The 20,769-nt window shown below is 43.0% G+C and overlaps 2 protein-coding genes across 3 annotated transcripts in view; one reads left to right on the forward strand and one right to left on the reverse strand.

The window, feature by feature from the left end:
- Nucleotides 1-6,765, reverse strand: part of ZMYND8 (zinc finger MYND-type containing 8) — a 110,000-nt gene extending 103,235 nt beyond the window's left edge. For both annotated transcript variants that reach the window (XM_090064501.1, XM_090064496.1), the window contains exon 1: nt 6,680-6,765. In XM_090064501.1, coding sequence (XP_089920627.1) covers nt 6,680-6,684 — 5 coding nt within the window. In that variant the 5' untranslated portion in view covers nt 6,685-6,765. The remainder of the gene's footprint in view (nt 1-6,679) is intronic.
- A 5,893-nt stretch (nt 6,766-12,658) lies between these two features.
- The window catches only part of LOC149856655 (translocating chain-associated membrane protein 1-like 1), a 29,408-nt gene continuing 21,297 nt past the window's right edge, over nt 12,659-20,769 (forward strand). The window contains exon 1 of the mRNA XM_090064752.1: nt 12,659-12,872. Within this exon, the coding sequence (XP_089920878.1) occupies nt 12,753-12,872 (120 nt within the window). The 5' untranslated portion in view covers nt 12,659-12,752. The remainder of the gene's footprint in view (nt 12,873-20,769) is intronic.

Raw genomic sequence — 20,769 nt, forward strand, 5'->3', positions numbered from 1 at the left:
GCACGTTAGTTCAACTCGGTTCTGCAGCACCTGTATAGATTGGGCACCTTAGCAGGGCTTTTTGGTGCTTTTATCTAATAGCTGATTTAAATCAAAAAAAGCCCCACTAAAGTACCCAATCTATACAGATGTTGGGTCCAACTAACACACTGCCTCTTCTGGGCATGCACTGGGCTCAGGTCAGGAGTGCACTGAATTTAAAGTAAAGTGCTGTTTTGAGAGGGGGTGGGGTTTAACTTCTGTAAGCAGCCCCAGGCTCTGTTCCCAGGCCCATTTTATAGCAACAAGACTATGTCCACATGGGCATGAATGACACAGACAGGAATAATCTGGACCGGGTCATGAGTGACTACAGGTCTGGGGGCTGGGCTCAAGGGGTCAGGGGCACAGGTAGTTTTTCCTCCGTGCTCCTGGTTGCAGGCCATGGACCTAGGAGGGAAGGATGCATCAAAGAAGTGAACCAACGACTCCAGTGGTGGTGCTGTTGAGAGGGTTTCAGTTTCTCTGACCACAGCAGACACGTCAGGATGAAAGGACTCCTTGGAAGGGACGGCATCCACCTGATGTGGAGGAGTAAGTCCCTGTTCTCAGCCAGGGTGGCTGATATTCTAGATAAGGCTTTAAACTAAGAACGCTGGGAGATGGGACAAAAACTAACTGGAGCATGCCTGGGGACTGGTACACAAGAAAGCTCTGAAGCTTGGAACATTAGGAGAGCCACCCTTGAATGGTTCTTCCTCAGTGTGACAGGAAAGTAAAGGTCTCAACTGGAAGACTCCAGTACCTACACACTAATGCTAGGAGCACGGGGAATAAGCAGGAGGAGCTAGCCCTCCTACTCTCCAGTGGGCATTACGATCTAGTATACAAGGGGTATACATAAGGATCTGGGGGAACAGCTGCTCACCAGAGTGCCCCATGGGATGACAAGGTCTAACGGTCATAAACTTCTCCAAGACCGTTTCAGGCTGGATATAAAGAAGAACTTCTTTACTGTCCAAGTCCCCAAGGCCTGGAACAGACTGCCTCCAGAGGTGGTGCAAGTACCTACTCTGGATTCCTTTAAGAGGCAATTGGATCTATATCTTGCTGGGATCCTGTGACCCCAGCTGACTTCCTGCCCTTCAGGTAGGGGGCTGGACTTGATGATCTTCCAAGGTCCCTTTCAGCCCTAATGTCTATGACTCTATGAATCTAGTAGGGATTACAGAGACATGGTGGGACTCCTCACATGTCTGGAACATAGCCATAGAGGGCTACACCCTGCACAGAGAGGACTGAGTAGGTAAGAAAAGTAGAGGTGTAGCTCTCTATGTAAGGAAGCAGTACATCTCCTTGGAAGCCGACATAGGCTCCAAAGATGAGTGGCTCAAAACCCTCTGGGTCAAACTACGAGGAGGAGTGGAGTGAGAGAGACCTAACTGTAGGTGTATACTACAGACCACTAAACCAGGGTGAGGAGTTTGAGCTGGAGCTTTCTTGAGAGCTGGCAGAAGCCACATGCGCATGGGACATGGTCGTCATGGTTGACTTATCCAGACATCTCTTGGGAGGAACACTCAGTTAAGTCGGATGAGTCACGTTGCTTCCTGATCTGTATCTAAGAGCACTACCTGACTCAAGAAGTGCACAGGCCAACCAGAGGTAACACTCTCCTAGACTTGGTCTTGACCAAAGGAGATGATCTGGTGAGTGACTTGAATATAGAGGGTAGCCTGGGCAACAGCAACAATAAAACCATCAGGTTCACTGTCCGTCTCAAGGCAGGCAAATCAGCTAACAGGGCTGAAGTTCTGGACTTCAAGAAAGCAAATTTCAACAGGCTCAGGGCAACAATATGGGAAGCACTGCAGGCCCAGGAACCAAAGGTGAAAGGAGTGCATGAAGAGTGCTCATTCCTCAAGGACACAATCCTTGAAGCACAAAAGAAGTCCATTCCCATGTGGAGGAAAGGTAGCAGAAGGGCTGGGAATCCCTCTTGGCTTATTAGGATATCATGGTCCTCTTGAAAAAGAAGAGAAAGGCATACAAACAATGGAAGCTTGGGACAAGTTGCCAAGAAGGACTATACAACAACGGCCTGCACTTGTAGGGATCAGATTAGAAAGGCTAAGGTGGCAGCTAAATTTAACCTAGAAATGGAAATCAAGGAAAATAAGTCCTTCTTTATATATGTAGGGAACAGGAGGAAAACAAATGGAAGCATCATTTTTTTTCATTATCCAGTTGAGTAGAAAGTTAAAATTAGCCTCATGGCATAAACAATTTTCAGTATTTCCATTTGCAGCTTTCTAAGGTTTCATTGGTAAGATAATACTTTTTATGTACAATATTTTAAGCAAAGCATTCTTGAAAAAATTTTTTGAAGTACACATTCAGAGAGATAATCTTTTTCCAAGCTGGGAGAGAAATACTCTTCACCTACTGCAGTGAAAACTGATTTATGGTGACACCCAAAGATGCAAGGAAATAGGTGTATATTTATACCACCAACTGACACTAATATCCATGTAATCAAATATAGAAATGCATGATAAATTACACAAACCATACATTTCTACTATTATTCCCACCATCCACATGACCACCTTAAAGCACTTTCTCCTTTTTCGTCTATACTCTAACCAACATCGCTTGAATCTGTGACTTATCTTGTGTTTGTCTAATCTTATTTAGGGCATGATCTGAATACCATAAAAAAATCAACACAAAACTCCCTTTCAGTTCAATGACAGCAAGAGTCAGCTGATTCTGGTGAGTATCATATGAAGTTAATTTTTATAAGTCATTATAATAATTTGTGTATAAAAATAGGGCTCCTAATTTTAGGTTTAGCTGATGAACCCATCAGAAATATCCCTGATAATAAAAATGAAATTTGCATTTATCTAATACACAGTGGAAATGGTTACTTAGCGTAATTCGTTTATTATTTATTTTTGTTACTCATTGCAATAGCCCTGCTTCCTGATTCATATTTAACCATAATCTGTCCTGAAACTTTAAACCTACCCTAACTGAATGGCAGAAAAATTCCTATATTTTTACTGGACACCCCTAAAACATGATGGATTGTATATCTGTATAGGGTTTAAATTAGTTTCTGTTAAGAATTGTGTGTACAATTTTAAAATGGCTCTTTTTTTAGAAACACAAAAGGAACCCCTCCTCAGTTACCAGGATTTCATTGTGGAAGACAGAAATGAAAAGACGGTAGTAGCATATACTGCACAATCACAATGTAGCAGGACACAATGTCGTACATAATGCAAGCACATTTTTACTATACTAAAAATTTTCATAGGTTTCATAGACACTAGGGCTGGAAGGGACCCATTGAGTCCAGCCCCCTGCCGGAGGGGCAGGAAGTCAGCTGGGGTCACAGGATCCCAGCAAGATAAACATCCAAATGTCTCTTGAAGGCGTTCAAAGTAGGTTCTTGAACCACCTCCAGCGGCAGTCTATTCCAAACCTTGGGGGTTCAGATGGTAAAGAAGTTTTTCCTTATGTCCAGACTGAAATGGTCATGGAGGAGTTTGTGACCGTTTGACCTTGTCATCCCTTGGGGCGCTCTGGTGAACAAACGTTCCCCCAGATCCTGGTGAACAACCCTGATAAACTTGTAGGTGGCCACCAGATCACCCCTGACCCTGCGCTTTTCCAGGCTGAAGAGTCCCATGGCTCTCAGCCTCTCATCATAAGGTCTGTTTTCCTGACCTCTGGTAGTGCAGAGGAGAGCCTCACGCATACTCTCAAGCTTCTCCACATCCTTTTTGAATTGTGGAGCCCAAAACTGGATGCAGTACTCCAGCTGTGACCTCACCAAGGCCGAGTGCAACAGGAGAATGACATTCTGGGATTTGCCTGAGAAGCATCTGTGGATGGAAGCCAGCATTTTGCTTGCTTTACTAGCCGCAGCATCACACTGAAGGCTCATGTTCATCTTGTGGTCAATCTTAACCCCCAAATCCCTTTCATCTGTAGTGCTAACAAGCGTAGCACTGCTGAGCCTATAAGCATGCTGCAGATTTTTCCTCCCAAGGTAGAGAACCTTGCATTTTTTGGTGTTAAACACCATCAGGTTCCCATCCACCCATTTCCTGAGCCTGTCAAGGTCTGCCTGGATCACCCTCCTGTCCTCAGGTGTGGAGGCTTTACCCCAGAGTTTGGTGTCATCAGCGAACTTGGCCAGTCCACTTCTGACACCAATGTCTACATCATTAATGAAATTGTTAAATAGTATAGGCCCTAGAACAGAGCTTTGAGGGACCCCACTGGTCACAGCGCACCAAGACGATTGACTTCCGTCCACCACCACCCTCTGGGTCCTACCACGGAGCCAATTCCTCAGCCAATGGATTGCAGTGAGGCCGAGACCGCAGTTAGCCAGTTTTGCCAAAAGGGGATCATGGGATTCCCTTCAATCAATGGAAGATTGAAAGCTTTTTTGAAGTCAAGATATACAACATCAATCTCTTCCCCCTTGTCCAGGTGATATGTCACCTGGTTGTAAAAGGAAGTAAGATTGGTCAAGCAAGACCTACCTGCAACAAACCCGTGCTGGCTATCCCTCAGGATGTTGCCATCAGCTACTCTGTTAAGGATGGCTTCTTTGATAATCTTTTCCAAGACCTTCCCCAGGATAGAGGTCAGGCTGATGGGCCTGTAGTATGCAAGACCCACTTTCCTCCCTTTCTTGAAGATAGGCACCATATTGGCCTTCTTCCAATCTTCGGGCACTTCACCAAAGCACCAGTTCTCAAAGATCTGTGCCAGGGGCTGAGCTATGATGCTTGCCAGCTCCTTGAGTACCCTCGAGTGTAAACCGTCCAGGCTGGCTGACTTGAAGGTATCCAGCCCCTCAAGGTGTTCCTTCACAAACTTTGATGGAGGCCTGCCTGTCCTGTAGTGGCCAGGGGCATCCCATGGGACTGGTGAAAAATTGATGCAAAGTACCCATTTAGCAAGTTTGCTTTTTCCTGGGCATCAGTTGTCAGTTGTCCCATCTGGTTTGGCAGGGGACCAATGTTGCCCTTGCTTTTCCTCCGGCTCCCCACATATCTAAAAAAGGACTTTTTATTGTCCTTGATATTTGAAGCTAGCTGGAGTTCCGTCACAGCCTTGTCTTTCCTGTTTCGCTCCCTGCAGGTCTGGACCAGTGCAAAGTATTCCTCCTTGGTGGTGGATCCAGTTCTCCATCCTTTGTAGGTCTTTCTTTTAAGACGCAGGAGGTCCACTAGTTCCCTGGAAAGCCAAAGGGGCTGCTGTGCCCTTTTGCTGCCTTTTCTCCAAGACGAGATAGACTTTCCTTGTGCATCCAGAATTGCTCCCTGGAGAAGCAACCACGCATCCTGGGCTCCCCTCCCCTTTGGGTTGTGGCCCTTGAGGGCCTCACTGACAAGCCTCCTTAGCTTGCTGAAGTCTGCTTTTCTGAAGTCAAGGACTTCTGCATTACTGACTGACTTGCCAGATTTACGGCAGATGGTGAAGGTGATCAGCTAATGGTCACTGTCACCCAGCTTCCCTTCGATCATTAGGCTGATTAGGTCTTTCTATCCAATTTAAATGTTTTGCCTTTAGTTTTCAGGATTTACCTTATGTTATGGGAAACAACTGAAAGCAACAAAATAACTTATTTTGTATCCATCTTCCTTTCAAAACTAAGGTACTGATCCTGCAAGATGTTTTGAATAGAAAAAAGCTCTTTGCTCCTGCTAAAGTCTCATTAACTTTAGGGAGGCTCTGCACGGACCCAAAAGTTAACCCACAAAGGCCAAAGACCTAAACATCCTGATCTTTTAGCATTTTACCTCTATGGAATTGAAAGCTCTTCCATAGGTCAATATCAGGTAATGAATAAAATAGGCCAGGGCCCACCACTTGCCTCCATCAATTTCCCAGTCAGAGACTCCAAGTGATAGGAAGAAAAACTTACAAACCATGGACTGGGGGACAATGCAAAAACTTTTTATAGTTCTGAAAAAAATAAATGTTATCTTCCCTGTGTTGATTGGTTGTTTGCTCCACCCCTCCCCTCTACCTCACATCTTATCACTCTACATCCTCTCCTCTTACTCTGTCTCAGGGATAGACAATGTTTTTTGGCTGGAGTGCCGAAAAAACCACAATGTCTACCTTGGAAGGTGCCAGAGTGCCAACATGCCGGAACCCAGAGCAGCTGTTAGCAGCCTCCTGGCTATAGCCAGCCCATGGAGCCCGGTCTGCTTCCAGCAGGGCTTGCAGCCTCCCAGTTGCCTGTTGGGAGCAGCCTGGGCTCTCTGGTTGGCAGCAGCTGCTTAGAGCCCGGGCTGGCGGTGGTGTGCCAAGCAAAATGGCCTTGCATGCCATGCTCGGCACACATGCCAGGGGTTGCTGACCCCTACTCTATTTTCTCGTTCTTCCTAGTTTATCTTTCTTATATAAGGTTTTTCTCCTCCCCCCAGAAAACAAGAATTAAAACAAAAAAAAAATTATAACATCACACTGGTTACTCTACTTGTAAATTATGCCCTTTACCACATTTGTGTCTGTATTGTCTGTTTTAATTGTAAACTCTTTAGTGCAGAGACTCTTTTCTATAGCAGGACTGCAGTAAACATCATTAATAAAATCAAACAGGATATCATATGCCCAACATTAAGATATTTGACCTGATGTTTTTTAAGATGATTGTACTCACCCCATTACATTGACTGGATCTTTCTTTCCTTTTTTCAATTTGTAGGTTACGTTTGTTAGTTCACTGTGGTCAGGCTTTCTACAGTTCTGGAAGAGAAATTTGGTATTGTTTTCTACATGGAGAAGGCAGGATAGATTTGCACCTTATAGACAAACTATAGCTCTGATTTAGTTTGTCTGTAAACTGCAAGTCTACTCTGCCTTCTCCCTTCAGATTAACAAGGCTACCTGTTTTTACAAATAGAGAGAACAGATTGGCATAGCTTGTCACCCAAATAGTTAATTTCTGCAAGCGCTGTTGCACTCTAGTTGTTCACACAACAGGGCACACAACACTGATTTTCTGTATACAGTATTTCCTTTACCAAATACATACATATCAGAAAAAACTTACAGGAGAAAAAAAATCTTAGTCTAAGTCTAGCACACAACTTTCTCCACATTTTAGCTGCAGACATTTTTTATTACTGTAAAGCTTTTAAATCGTTTTTTCAGGCTAACTACTACTAAAAAGCAAGGTACTTAGATAAAAAGTAAAAAAAATGGAAACAGTAGTTAAATTGGGTATGCCCATTTGTTTAATAGAAGCTCAACACTGGGCAGGAGGAGCAGCAGTTACAACTCATGTAATTGATGATTCATAAATCACAGAAGGCTCCTCAATATTTTCCCAAATCATTGCTGCGGCACCTATTTAATTTAGGCACAGAAAACAAGATACTCATTGATAAAACAGCAGATGCCTAAATCAGTAGATAGGAAAAAGTGTTTTCTTGCTTTAGACCTAGGGCCAGGTGTTTATCAAAGGACATAATGCAAATGATACATTTACAAAGTGCAAAAACAGCAGCAAAGAGGCTAAAGAAAAAGAACAAAAGATCGTTTTAATATACCTACCCAATTAGCTCAATTAAACAGTTTCTTATTTCTTATATATGCAAACTCTAAATCAATTATTTCAAAGACCTATAAACCCTTTGGGGCTTCACTGATTTGTTTAACAAAGTTTTCCACAATATAAATAATAAATAATGATAAAAATATGTTTAAAAACAATGGTTGCATTTCCTGTTCTTCTTTATTTACCTACAAAGAACTAAGTTCAGAGTTCTAGCATTTTCCCACAAGAGCTAACCAAGTATGTAGCAGGTAGAAAGGGTCATTGTACTTCATATCAACTGTTGGAGTGGAAACAGAATCCTACAGTGAAACTGTATGGCAGGTCTTACACAGTTACACTGTTCCAACATGTTCATCTTGTTTGTTTTCCTTACTTTTCCACTTTTTATCTTATTTGCATGTAAGGAACTATCCTGGAATAATGAGTGCAGAAATCTTTTCAGTTAAGTCTGCGCATTAAACTTCAAACAATCCAGTTTTCTACTGTTCATGCAACATACAAATTTATTTTACTTGAAACTTAAATTAGTAGCTATAGTAATTTGGTAGGTGTAAAATCACTATGTATCTTTTGCAACAAAAATAAATGCCCTTAGACCTTGTTTGCAGTACTATAAACAGTTCTGAATTAGTTTTAGGTTCTATACATAAAGTCTTATTGTAAGTCATGTGCAACAGACAATAAGAATAACAGCATAACCCAAAACACAGCTGTCTAAGAGACGTACCGTAAGTCTAGAGTGAAAGATAAGGGCTACTACCTGTCCCTAAATTGCTTTGGCTTAGCTTCAGAATAAAGGGAAATTAATTTGTAAAGTAGGCCCTTTTGATGGCTGAAATAATTCAAATTTACTGCATATTAATTTCACCTACATAAATACCTACTTAACATGCAGTACCCCAAACTTTGAAACCTCTTAAGAGTCCCTATGAACTCAATTGAAAAGAGTAAATCACCCAAGATACATCAGTTTCTTAACTGTCTCTTGTCCAACCTTGCACTGTTATCAGTACATGAGGCTTCTCTAGACAGTCATTTTTTGTCAATGAGTATCCTGATCAGTAGGCTCTTTGCTGCAGTGAATGAGAAGGTGAATGTATTTTATCTCCAGCTAGGGTGGCCATCATAGAGGACAGTTCGGCTGTCCTCTGTTCTCTATTGATATGAAACCCAACGCCTTTATGTCCTCTATTTTTCTCTTCTCTTGATGAGAAAAATAGAGAACATAAAGGCATTGGGTTTTGTATCAATAGAGGACAGTAGATAGAGTAGCAGAAAACCAGAACGTCCTCTGTGATGGTCACCCTATCTCCAACAAGTGTCTCTCACAGATTGTAAAAAATCGGGTTCCTTATGTTTCCTGGTATTACAAAATCCACATTAGGAAGCACTCCTAGATGTACTGAACTTAGTACAGGTGTAATCTGCATCAGTACTCAATAGGGAAAAGGAAGAGTCAAGCAAGCACATATTCCTATTTTCAAAGGTTAACTTCCAGATCCTTTCTCATGTGCTCTGAATTCAAGGCCCACTGCCTGTGAGAGCAACATATTAATTCTATAAAAAAGGAGCGAGAAGGCAGAGTTTTGTGCTTAAACACCCTCTCCTAAAATGTATTCCAGGCAATAAGCCTGACGAAGTGTCTTTTACTCTAGAAGAGTCTGGTAAGTACTATATGTAACAATAATGAAAAGGACAATTAAAAGCCTATAGTACTTGATCAACTACTATCTGCGAACCAAACATGTTATATTAGACAAAAAGAAGAATGCAGAATATGTCTGTTCCCTCTTTCCTTCACTGTTCTACCTCCAAATCTATTGAATAAACTTTTCAAAAAATAAAAACAAGTAAATAATTGGTACTGTCTAGGAGAGATGAACAAAATGATTTAAAAGGCTCTTCCACTTTTCACTAAAACTATGCTACTGTCTGTAATATACCAGTTCATCAATTTGATGCAACACTTGTGGATTTTCCAAAAAGTGAATGGATGACTCAGAAACAAGAAATGACTTGAATCTTTGGGGGTTTTTTTAAATTTCTCTGGAGTCCAGACTATGGGTTCAAATACCGACTAGGATTTAAATAGCTAAAAGTTTCATGCCTGATTGTGACCTCCTTCCATTAAATGACTTTATTGCTTTAATACGCTTTCCAGTGGATAGGTTTCTGTATCATAGAACAGCATCATAATTGTCCCTTTTGGTGACAATCTCAGCAAGGGGAGCTGGTACTGTATTTGCTTTGAGAAATTTATATCCAATTTCATATATATTTATATATTTTATTCATATATATTTATATATTTCATATTATATATTATATATTTATATCCATTTCAAATTTATATCCTCTAAAATTTTCAACATCTAGCTTTAACTACAAGGTTTTTTCCAAAACATTTTAGTTTAGTAAGACTCAAACACTCTTTAAGGCCCCTTGAAGAACCAAAAAAAAATATAAAGTGAACAGTTGTTTAAAATATATATGCATTAGGAAGAAAAAGTCAAATTCTGCAAAACCTTGTGGATATGTATAATTATACCCTCATGTGAATACTTCTATGATGTTCATTTTGGCTGCTCAGGTAAATAAAATTGTATATGTGGTAAAATGCCTGTGTTTGTAGAATTGGGGTTTTGCTACTTTCCATTCAAGAGCGAAGAAAACCGATAGGCTGGAGTTATTTATATGAATGAAGAATCTCAACTGAGAGCAGATATTCTTACTAAATTAGATCAGAACAATTTCAATTACACAATGATAATTTTATAATTACATATTATTTGTTAACTGATACTACTGCAATTTTGCATGGCAGAAAAAGTGTAACATTATTAATATTCAGAGATGATTTAATTAGTTATTTCCTAATGCTGCAACAAACTCCATTGGGGTAGAGTCCTACACTAATGCAGAAACTTCTTAACATTGATGGGTTTTTATGCAACTTCTGCCTACATGGTGTTTGTTGATGCATCAAGACTCAGGCAGGAAAAAATGGCTCATTCTTACTTGCATCTGCCCTATGTTTAATTAATAGCAACATTTACCTTGAAGGATAATATAGGTTTATTTTCCTGCTTGCTCTGTAGAACCAAAATATCTAACAAAAAGCAATATTACATTCTACGCTGGTTCAAGCATCATCAGGCAAACTGTCAGTTAAGTATTGCTGACATTTTTTTATTCTAAGGACCAGACAATACTACATGTGAATAGATTTTTAGATTTTATGTTGAATTTGCAGTTCTTGGAAGTCAGAATATCCATTTTATTTGTAAATGGAGTAAAGTGTATTGAAACATAACTGAGGGACCCAACAAAACTTCAGGCCGTCATCAGCCTTGAGAAAAAAAATGACTGAAAGTCATTGATTATTTAACTGGACCACAAAAAAATATATTAGACCTCTCTGCTAGCTCACTGATAGCAGAACATGATAAATTGATTTGGCATCACATGCAAAAGTGACAAAGAAAGGGACTGCTCATCTGAAAAACTGTAGCTCAGAGAAGAAATGAGAATTTAATTTGTAAGGTAACTTATGAGCTGCTTTTCATGCTAAAAGCCAAGATTACTGAGTCATATTAAATTTGAGTACCCAGGATAGAAGAGCAAATCATCTGTAATTAATCAATCATTCCAAAGATTTGGCTGCCCCTTCTTGCAACAAACCTAAAAGATTAAACTTTTCCTCACAGTCAGATAAGATTCTTTGGATAAATGTGATATCTTGTATTAGTCCAACTGTAATAGTTGGAAAAACTGTTTTTTGCAAGCTTTTGGGTACAAACACCCTTCTTCTGAAGAGGGAGACATTGTTGTGAAGAAGGACATTTGTACCCAAAAGCTTGCAATGAACTATTTTCACAACTATTTAGTTGGTCTAATAAAAGATATCACATCTACCTAAAGAACCTTGTCTCTCTATGTCCTTAGACCAACACAGCTACAACAATTTTTTCCTTACACACACATTGACCTCAACTGTTCAACAATCATAAATCAGGCCCCTCAATACTTTCTTTCAAAAGCCAAGGCACCAAGGCAAATAAAAAAGGATTTCTCTATTTGAACTCTTCTGGGTTCATATTCCAGCTTTTTGCTGTCATTTTTTAAAATTAAACCCAGGTGCTGGAAACTGGAAGACCTGGGGCTTAAAAAAACACCCTAAAACACTAAGTAGGAATCTGGATAAACTGGCAAGAATTGGTACCAGGTTAAGAGTGGCTGCTGGCCCTGTCGATGGATCAGCACCTCACTAGCAGGGGGTTCTAGCACCGATAGGTGGTGGGAGTCTGGTGCTGGCTTCCTGCTGGGTGGGTGCGTCTGGCATCCGAGACGAACCCTCAATGGAGCCTTGAGCCTGTCCAGGCCCAGGGAGGAGCCCCGCAGCAGCATGGTGGGATGGAAAAATGGCACCCACCACCACCTCCTTGCTGAAGTGACCTATGGCCTGTGGGGTTGCCTGCGCCCGAGTTTGAATCACACTCCCACCCTTGGCAGCTGCTACCACTGCTGCTCAGAAAGGTGTGGGGTGGCTGGGGGCTCTCGCCTCTTATGGGGGGGGCAAGGCTCTCATCTGTATCCCCCAAATTTCAAACCCTGCGTCCAGCCTCTCCTCGGGCCTGGCTGCCCCTGGGCCCCGCTGCTGTCTCGGCCGGGTTTCAAGCGTCCCCAGGACGCGGGGGGGTGTCTTCCGGGAACAGTCCTGCTCCCCTCAGGCCCCGGGCCCGCGTCGGGCTGAGCCACGGGACACGAGCCACCCGCTCAGAGCGAGGGGGAAGAAGAGGCGGCACTAGCCCCTCAACCAACCCCACACTAACCTGCGCCCTCGCCGCTTTCCTCCTGAGCCCCGCCCCGCCCCGCCGATCGGAGCCGGACAGGCCCCGCCCCCCGCTTCGTAGCAAATCGCGTCACTCGCGTGCACCCCGACTGCAGTTCCCAGAGCCTAACGGGCTCGGAGGCCACGCCCACGGGGAAGCCGCGCCTCCTGTCGATTAGCCGGTAGCCGTGTCAATCAGAGGGATCCTGCAAAGCGATTGGCTGCCTTTGGGAAGGGGGCGGGTCCCCGGCGCAGGGTGTTTGGTGTGCGTGTAGCGGAGCAGGGGCCGCTTCCCCCTCGCGGAGCCGTTGGGCCGCCTGTGCCCCGGCCGCCGGCAGCGCCATGGGGCTGCGAAGGAAGAACAAGAGCCCGGCCGTGCTGAGCCATGAGTTCGTCACGCAGAACCACGCGGACGCCGTGTCCTGCCTGGCTATGGGCCTCCTGCTGGGGCTCATGTTCGAGGTACGGAGCCGGGCTACGCCTCTCGCCTCCCTTCCCCGCATCGGGGCCCGGCCGTGCTCCCTGCCTCGCTCCGCGGATCCCGCCTGGTGCAGGCGCTGGGACACACCCCTGCCCGCAGCCCCTGCCTTGCCCACTCCGTTCTCCCCTCCCTTCCCGGCGGCCCTCGCGTTCCCAGCGGCCTCCTCCCCCTCCCACCCCCCGAAGCAAATCTGCTCCCTCTCGTGAGCTTTGTTTGTGCTTGATTCTTTTCTGCTAGTCATACCACAAGTGGAGGCTCCTGGCAGGCCTCGGTGGCATAGCCAGCTTGTTTCGACCTACAAGGAGCTGGGTCGGGTTGATACGGTGGCTGAAAGGCCGTTCGGACTTGGATGGTGCTGGTCCTCCGTGGCTGTTGTTGGCTTAGCCTCACCAAGCACGGGCTGAAACCTGAAGAAAAAGACACCAGGACAGATGTAACCTTACACCAGTGGTTCCCAACCTTTTTAGACCGCGGACTGTATAAAAAGGGGTTGGCTGCCAGTCCATGGTATGCCGGTCAGTCATCACTTCCAGTCCACAGTGTAAAAAGGTTGGGAACCAGTGGTCTAAGATTACTTCCATACAGGTGTACCTTTCTTCAGGTTTCATCCCACACTTGGTGAGGCTAAGCTGGCGACGACCACGGACAACCTGCAGTATAAAAAGGGGTTGGCTTTTATATTCGGTATAAAAAGGGATTGGCTGCTGGTCCACAGTATGCCAGTCATGTCCAGATTTCTGGTCCAGTAGCCAACCCTTTGCAGCCCAGTTCCTGGCTGCGGCCTGGGGGTTGGGAACCTCTGCCTTGGGCCTGTCTCCACATCGCAACTATCTAGTGTCTGAAGTTCTCTTCACAACATTGTGGTTGCTCAGATAGTCATGGGACCCTTTCATCAGCTTCTTCTAGTGTCTTGATTGCCCTCTTTTTGGTCTGTTCTTCTTTGGGACAGAATTGTCATGTCATGATGCTGCATGGTATCTTGTGCCAATCTCCATCATTGCCTTTCTCTAAAGCTGGAAGGGACTGCTGGATGAATAGGGAGGTGGCTGGCCTTGCATTTGGGGGAGTTTATGGTGGTAAGATGGGAGTTGTTTTTCGCGGGTGTTTCCAAGAATGTGTTGGGAGGGAGGCAGGGCTTTCGAAGATGGAACCACTTGAAATTTCACACTGGTTGTTAATGGCTTGTTGAATCCCCTCAACAGTGTCCCCCTCACTTGAATGAAATTTAATATAAAAGGCCCTGCACCCCCAAGTCTAAAATAAAGGCTTTTAAATACTTGCTTGAGAGTATATGGTTGTAAGTGTTAATTCTATGTTCAGTCCTCTTTACTACTCCAGTAGATGTCAGTTATTTTGTAGAAATAAGGTAGAGAGTGGAGGGAGTCCTGATAATGAAATAGCTTGTCTCTGGATGAGTAACTGATGCTACAGTACTATGTTCTGCTGTATCAGAAGCTGTGCAAAATGAAATAGTTAATGCAGAACTTAAGGGGTAGGGCACAAAGTTGAAATGTGGTAGAACAGCATTAACTAGAGGAGGCCTAGCAATGATACCTCTTCATTATTCTATGAAGATTAGTTGGCTTTTCTTATTTAAAACCCTGAAGGAGGAAAAATAAATGTTATTGGTTAAATAGAGAATTCTACAGAGAAAAGCCTTAACACATACAGTCTTTCATTTAGCTTAAGTTCCGTACCTTTTAAAGAGACTGGCTTGCTTTTTGGCTGCTGGCAGCAGAAAAAGAATGAAAAAAGTTTGCGAACATAATTTTATTTATTCTCATTTAAGGCCTTGTATGAAGATAAGTTAAACTGCTTTAATACCATCACTGTAGTTAGTATGGTACAGCCTGTGTAGCATGAGCACAATGGTAGCTTATTCCTGGTTAAATTGCAGTTGTAGGACTTGTCAGCATAACTGGAACCTAGAGGATGAATGCTGCCACTACTTAGCCCTCCAGTCCCCCTTGCCCACTGCCTGCTTTGGAGGCTTAGATCACTGCTAACAGCTAAAATTAGCAGCAGGGGAAAAGGATGGGGTGTTGGAAGTGGTGGCATTCAGCCTTTGGGGTCTGGAGCTCTGTCCGCACAGCATCTCTAGTAACTATACTGCCAAGCTGCTGCCCCTGTACCAAAGATGAGTTGTTTAGCTTGTGGGGCCAGTAAGTTAAGCACCTTGAATCACAAGAAGAATAAGCTACGAGAACTTTTCCACCAAGATATTTGCATCCATGCTAGGGATTGTTGTGGTATAAGTTCATCTGCAAAATATCTTAGCCTTAATCAGTGTGATTCTGAAAGTTCAAAAACTATGCAGATGAAGCCTAATGTACCTTGTCATGTGATGACCATAAGGCATGGTACGTATCCACCCCAATTGCATTAACTAACTTTTATTTCTTGACATGTCCTACTTTTTGATACAAAACGTATCTGCGCATAGCGCTGCTGTCCATTGAAAAGTTACAAAACTGAAAAAGTATAGTGGTTCTAAGTAGTACATGTTAAATAATACTGCAACCATTGAAACATATTATTATGCTTTAAGGGCTCATAAAAACTTGTTTCAAGTCAGTTGGTTCTTTTTTTTTAAGAACTACCTATGAAAATTGAATGGGAAACTTAAAATTTATCAGTGTAAGTATTTATGTATGTATGTACATAACCCCTGTGGTAATCATCACAGATTATCAGCAGTTTGTTAATAATTCCTTAAACAACTAGCAACTTGATAGTGGAATTCTGATTCTTTCACTTCATTTAAGCCAAACTGAGAAACCAGAAATCTGTTGGTTCCTGGTGACCATGAATACTGTCACAAGTTCCTGTATAGAATCTGGTCTTCTTTTCAAATTAACTTTGCATCTCAGTGACATGAAAGGTCTCCTGCAGGGCTTAGATAAGGGTCACTTGGTTATTGTCACATTGGGACATGGGCTGTGAGCCTGGAGCCACTTGAGAATTGAGGCATTGTCCCAGGTCAGGGTGGGTGTGTAGAACCCAGAGAACAAACCAGATCGGGGGGCTCGGTGGTCACTTGGTATACTTTCAGATTCTATTCTCCAAGTCAGGGGCACCAGAGGAGTAGATGGAGTGTAAGGTTACCAACAAGCTGAGTCAAGAGGCTAGGAGAGCTTGTCCAAAGCAGAGTGTAGGAGTAATCTAAAGCAGTGGTCTCCAAAGTGGGGTGCGCAAGACGTTCCATTGGGGTGCAGGTAGAACATATTAGAACTTCTATTTATATTTATTTTTTATCTAAAAAAATAAGAAAGAAATTAAGTTTTACCAATATTTAATAAACGGATTGACACAGGCGCCCTCACTCAGTCCGTTTGTCAGTCACATGTCACGTATGGTACGTGAGTAGTACATGTATATAATTTATAAATAAATGTACATATATTGGGGGTGCGTGCTCAAAAAAGTTTTACTGATAGGGGTGCACAATCAAAAAAGTTTGGAGACTACTGATCTAGAGGTTATAGCAAAGCAATCATGAATCAGGCAAAGCTTTGTTGCCCAGACATTTCCTGCTTCTGTTTGGGGGTTTACATATGTGAAATGGAAGGTCAGCTGATCCCAGCTGGCCACTCCAGTGCCAGGGAGAGGGTGGAGGGTTAGGCCCTGCTAGAGGCTTCAGGTCAGCCTTGACCAGACTGGAGGTCAGTCATAGGGTAACAGGCTGAGGCCCTAGGTTCAGGCCCTAGGTTCAGGCCTGTGGCCTGACAGTTATTCTGTTTGGGTTTTTTTTCCCTACACCGTAGTAATTTTTTGTGACTTGATTTTTTTCAAAATCACTAAAGGAAATGAGGATCAGCTCACAAGTAAGGAAATCCAAAATGCAATATTTCATTGTAAATTAAATTAAGCTTCTAGCATTTATAGGCTTGAGGATATCTTCTGCATATAAACAGAGTATAAAATGGTAGTGTCATCTTCCTGAGTCTACATATTAACGGATTAGTCTGTCTGTTGATACACAGAGTTTGTTAGGCAACAGAAGTATAAAATGAACAAAACTACCTCTATTCAGTTTCAGGACATTCTCTTATCATGACTGCTTATCATTGATATATCACTGCATAGGTGAGCTCGGAAATTCTTTTTTGCAACTATTTCCTTTTCGTGTCTCTAAATTATAGGAATATACAGGTGTCACAAAAAAATCTGAAGTCTTCATTTTCTTCTGTGAAGTCAAGATAAAATGACTGAAGTCTAAAAACTGCAGCAACAACAAAAACGCTACTCACTGTACAATAAACCACTTCTAACCAGTAGTTTCGTAGTTGTTAGGGGCTGGAAGGGACCTTACAGATCATCAGGTCGAGCCTTCCTGCACTTGAGCAGGAAAAACTGCTGGGACCCCAGCAAGATGGGCGTCAAGATGCTTTATGAAGATTGCCAGGGTGGATGACTGAACCACCTCTGTGGGGGAGCCTGTTCGTCGGCACTCTAGAGGCCAGGTCATACGAGAAGAGGCTGAAAGACGTGGGACTGTTCAGCCTGGAGAAAAGACTCGGGGGGGACTTGGTGGTAGCCTGTAAGTATATCAAGGGTGTGCATCAGGGCCTGGGGAAACATCTGTTCACGAAGGCCGCCCAGGGGAGGACTAGAATGAGCACAAGCTGATTGAAGATTGCTTCAGGCTAGCCATAAGGAAAAACTTCTTTACAGGTTGAGTGCCGAGATGGATGAATTAGATCAATTTGCACCTCTGATTTCTTACATTGCTTTCCACAAGGAAAAATAGTTGCTACAAAAATACAATATGTCTGCTGGCCTGCACATTCTCAAGGAATTTCTTATTAAACTGCACATACAAGTAATGGTATGTTAGGCAGCTTAATTGTTTGCTGCAATAGTAAGAGGGTCATTTGTTTTTTGCCTCATAAAAATGTATATTTACCTTTTAATTGATTAATATAACTATCCATAATGTGAAATTCATCTAGTAATTAAAAAGAATTATGAGTTTTTTAGAGAACCAATGTTAATTTGACCTGCTGGAGAACTTATGAGCAGAGTCATGACTGCTGTTTAAATATTGACTCTATTTAAATAGTGACTCAGTGTCTGAATGTTTATCTTACCTCTTTTTCTTTCCCTTTGACAGAATTTGGTAAAATATTTCTCTTTGCAGGACTGGTGTACTGTACTTAGAATTGTGATAGTATTGTCTTCTAAAAAGTAGTATGCTAAAACTAGTTTTAATGAACAGAATATCAAGTCAAAGAGAAGTAGGACTAGAAGGGACCTCCAGAGGGTTCAGCCTGCTGTCTGAAATAGGATTGTCCCTATCCAAACCATCCCATACAGCTATAATCTAAACTTTATATAAGACTACCCTCAAACCTGATAAAAAATAGACCAAATGCCCTAACCTCCCACAGATAAAGCAGAGGAAGCAAGGCAGCCAATGTCCTGCTTCTATAAAATGTTGTCAGTTTATGCTCAAGGAGTCCTGGGTATTGTCAAGTTCTGCTAAAGAGATCCTGCCCTGTCCTCTCTACCCCCCACTACAGAGGAAGGTAAAAAAAACCCTATAAGTCCATATCAATCTGAACACAGGGTAAAATTCCTTCCTGGCCCCAAATATGGTGATGAGTATGACCTTGAACAGAAGGGCAAGACCCTCTAGCCACGAACTTCTGGCTTCTAGCAGGGCAGTCAGCACACTCCAGTTGAAGTCCCTAGCCTTAGCTGTAGCCAACACCCAGTGCCTCTGGGGAGACTTAAAAACACCTGACACACATAATGATGGAAAAAAGGCAGGGAATCTGAGTGAGAGGGTTGCGGGGGAGAGGCAGGGAACAACCAGCAAAGCCCAGAAGCATGAGAAATACCCGTGGTAGAAAATCAGCATAGCTATGCCTACATCATCCCCAACCATTGGCTGTCCAGCCTCTTTTTGAACACCTCCAGTGATGGAGAGTCCACGACTTCCCTAGGTAGTCTATTCTAATGCCTCACTATTCTCACAGTGAAGAAGTTTCCAGACATCCAATAGAAATTTACTTTACGTGCAACTTCAGTCCACTGATTTGTGTCTTCCTCTCTGCACCAAGAGAGAAAAGGTGTTTTTCATCTTCTGTGTGGCAGCCTGTGGCAGAGTACCTTTGGTGCCTGCCACTTTAAGGTTTGAGAGCAGGCACCAGGGCAGCCTGCAGGTGTGGGCTAGCCTTAATCAGGTGGTCACATGACCCCAGGAGGGCCCTGGGATTGGAGGAGGGGGCAGAGCAGCTCTGTGCCCCCTGCCATGCTCCAGATGTGCAGCCCCTGCCTCATTCCCTCCCTCACTGCAGGGGGCTCAATCTGTCCCCCCATGGATTTACCACCTGGAATCTGCTCTCCAGGCTGCTGGGCTGTACTGTTGGCCATGTGCATGCTGTGGCTCTGCCTATGCATGCGGCATTTATCAGTGACATTATCACCCACATCAGCCAAAAAATGCTGATTGCCAATAATATAAATTTTCCTTTTATCAGCGCTGATATGACATGGACCAGTGTATCGGTGCATCTCTACCTGTAGGTCTCTGGCCCTTTCCCAGATCTGAGTTGAGTCTTCAAGTTATTTCCCCTCTGGACTGTTGCTGGAAGGTTTTGATCACCATCCCCCATGAAACCTAGTTTAAAGCTCTCCTTACTAGGTTGGCCAGATGAGACCCAGACCCAAAGATGCTCTTCTGTGTTCTCATCAGATGGATCCCATCTTTTAATAGCAGCCCTCCTCCCAAGAACATGTGCCCATTTTTGAAGAAGCTGAAACCTTCATGTTGACACCATTGTCTCAGCCACACATTCACTTCCAAAATGCAACACACTCTCTGCCTGGACCCCTGCCTTCCATGGGAAAGATTGATGAGAATACCTGTGCTCCAAGTTCCTTAATGTCAAGAGCCTCATAGTTTCCTCTGATCTGGTCAGTGTTATTCCTGACAATATCATTGGTGCCTGTGTGGACAAGCAGGAAGGGGTAGTGGTCCAAAGGATGGATGAACTTTGGCAGACTCTCTGTGATGTCCTGAATTTGAGCTTCATACAGGCACACACCTCCCAGCGTACATCTGGAAATCTGGATTGGTGCTTCTGTCCCCAGAGAAAGGAGTCACCAACCAGCAACACAGTTCTCTTCCTTCTTGTTGCAGTGGTCCTGGAAACCCTGTCCTTCAGGTACCTTCAGTGCATCTCCACCATTATTTTCCAATAAAAGTGCTACATATGACTGGGTATTTTAGATGAGGATTTTCTCTTGTACTTGTGAAATGTTTTGATACTACTATAATAAGAGTATTGAATATACCTTCACAATATGCCTGTAAAATATGAAGGAGGAGTTATCCCCATTTTACAGATAAAAAACTGAGGCCAGAGTTGTTGAGCGTAAATTTATTATTGGGTATCTAGACTGAGACCATCAAAAGCCTAGTTTTTCATAGTCCTGACTAATTTTACAGAAATTCATGTATTTGCTGCAAATCTATTGACTTAGTTGTCAAAAGTGACATCATCCATAGTTGGAATTTAACCCTAAGTATCTCAGGCTGGGCAGCAGACCAAACACATTTTTCATAGCTGGCCACTAATTAAATTAGTTGCTTTTTACATAAAAAAGCTTCTTGGCAGAAGTAGGCAGAAGCTTAATTTTTTCAGGTGGCATTCAACTGTCAGGCCATCCATGCATAATAACAGGAAATGCTTGTTTTGAGGTAGTTGCAAACTCACAAGTTTAATACTAAGATAACTTTAAAAATTCCAAATGTAAGTTAAGGCTATTAAGATAACATAAAAGAACCCAAACATAGGGTATGGCCATTCAGTGCACAATAAAAGCATATAAGCAAGCTGAACTTTTACTACTGTTTACTGTACAGTACTG

This window comes from Crocodylus siamensis, chromosome 10 (assembly GCF_052110815.1).
Source record: "Crocodylus siamensis isolate JL-2025a chromosome 10, ASM5211081v1, whole genome shotgun sequence".
Taxonomy (NCBI): Eukaryota; Metazoa; Chordata; order Crocodylia; family Crocodylidae; genus Crocodylus; species Crocodylus siamensis.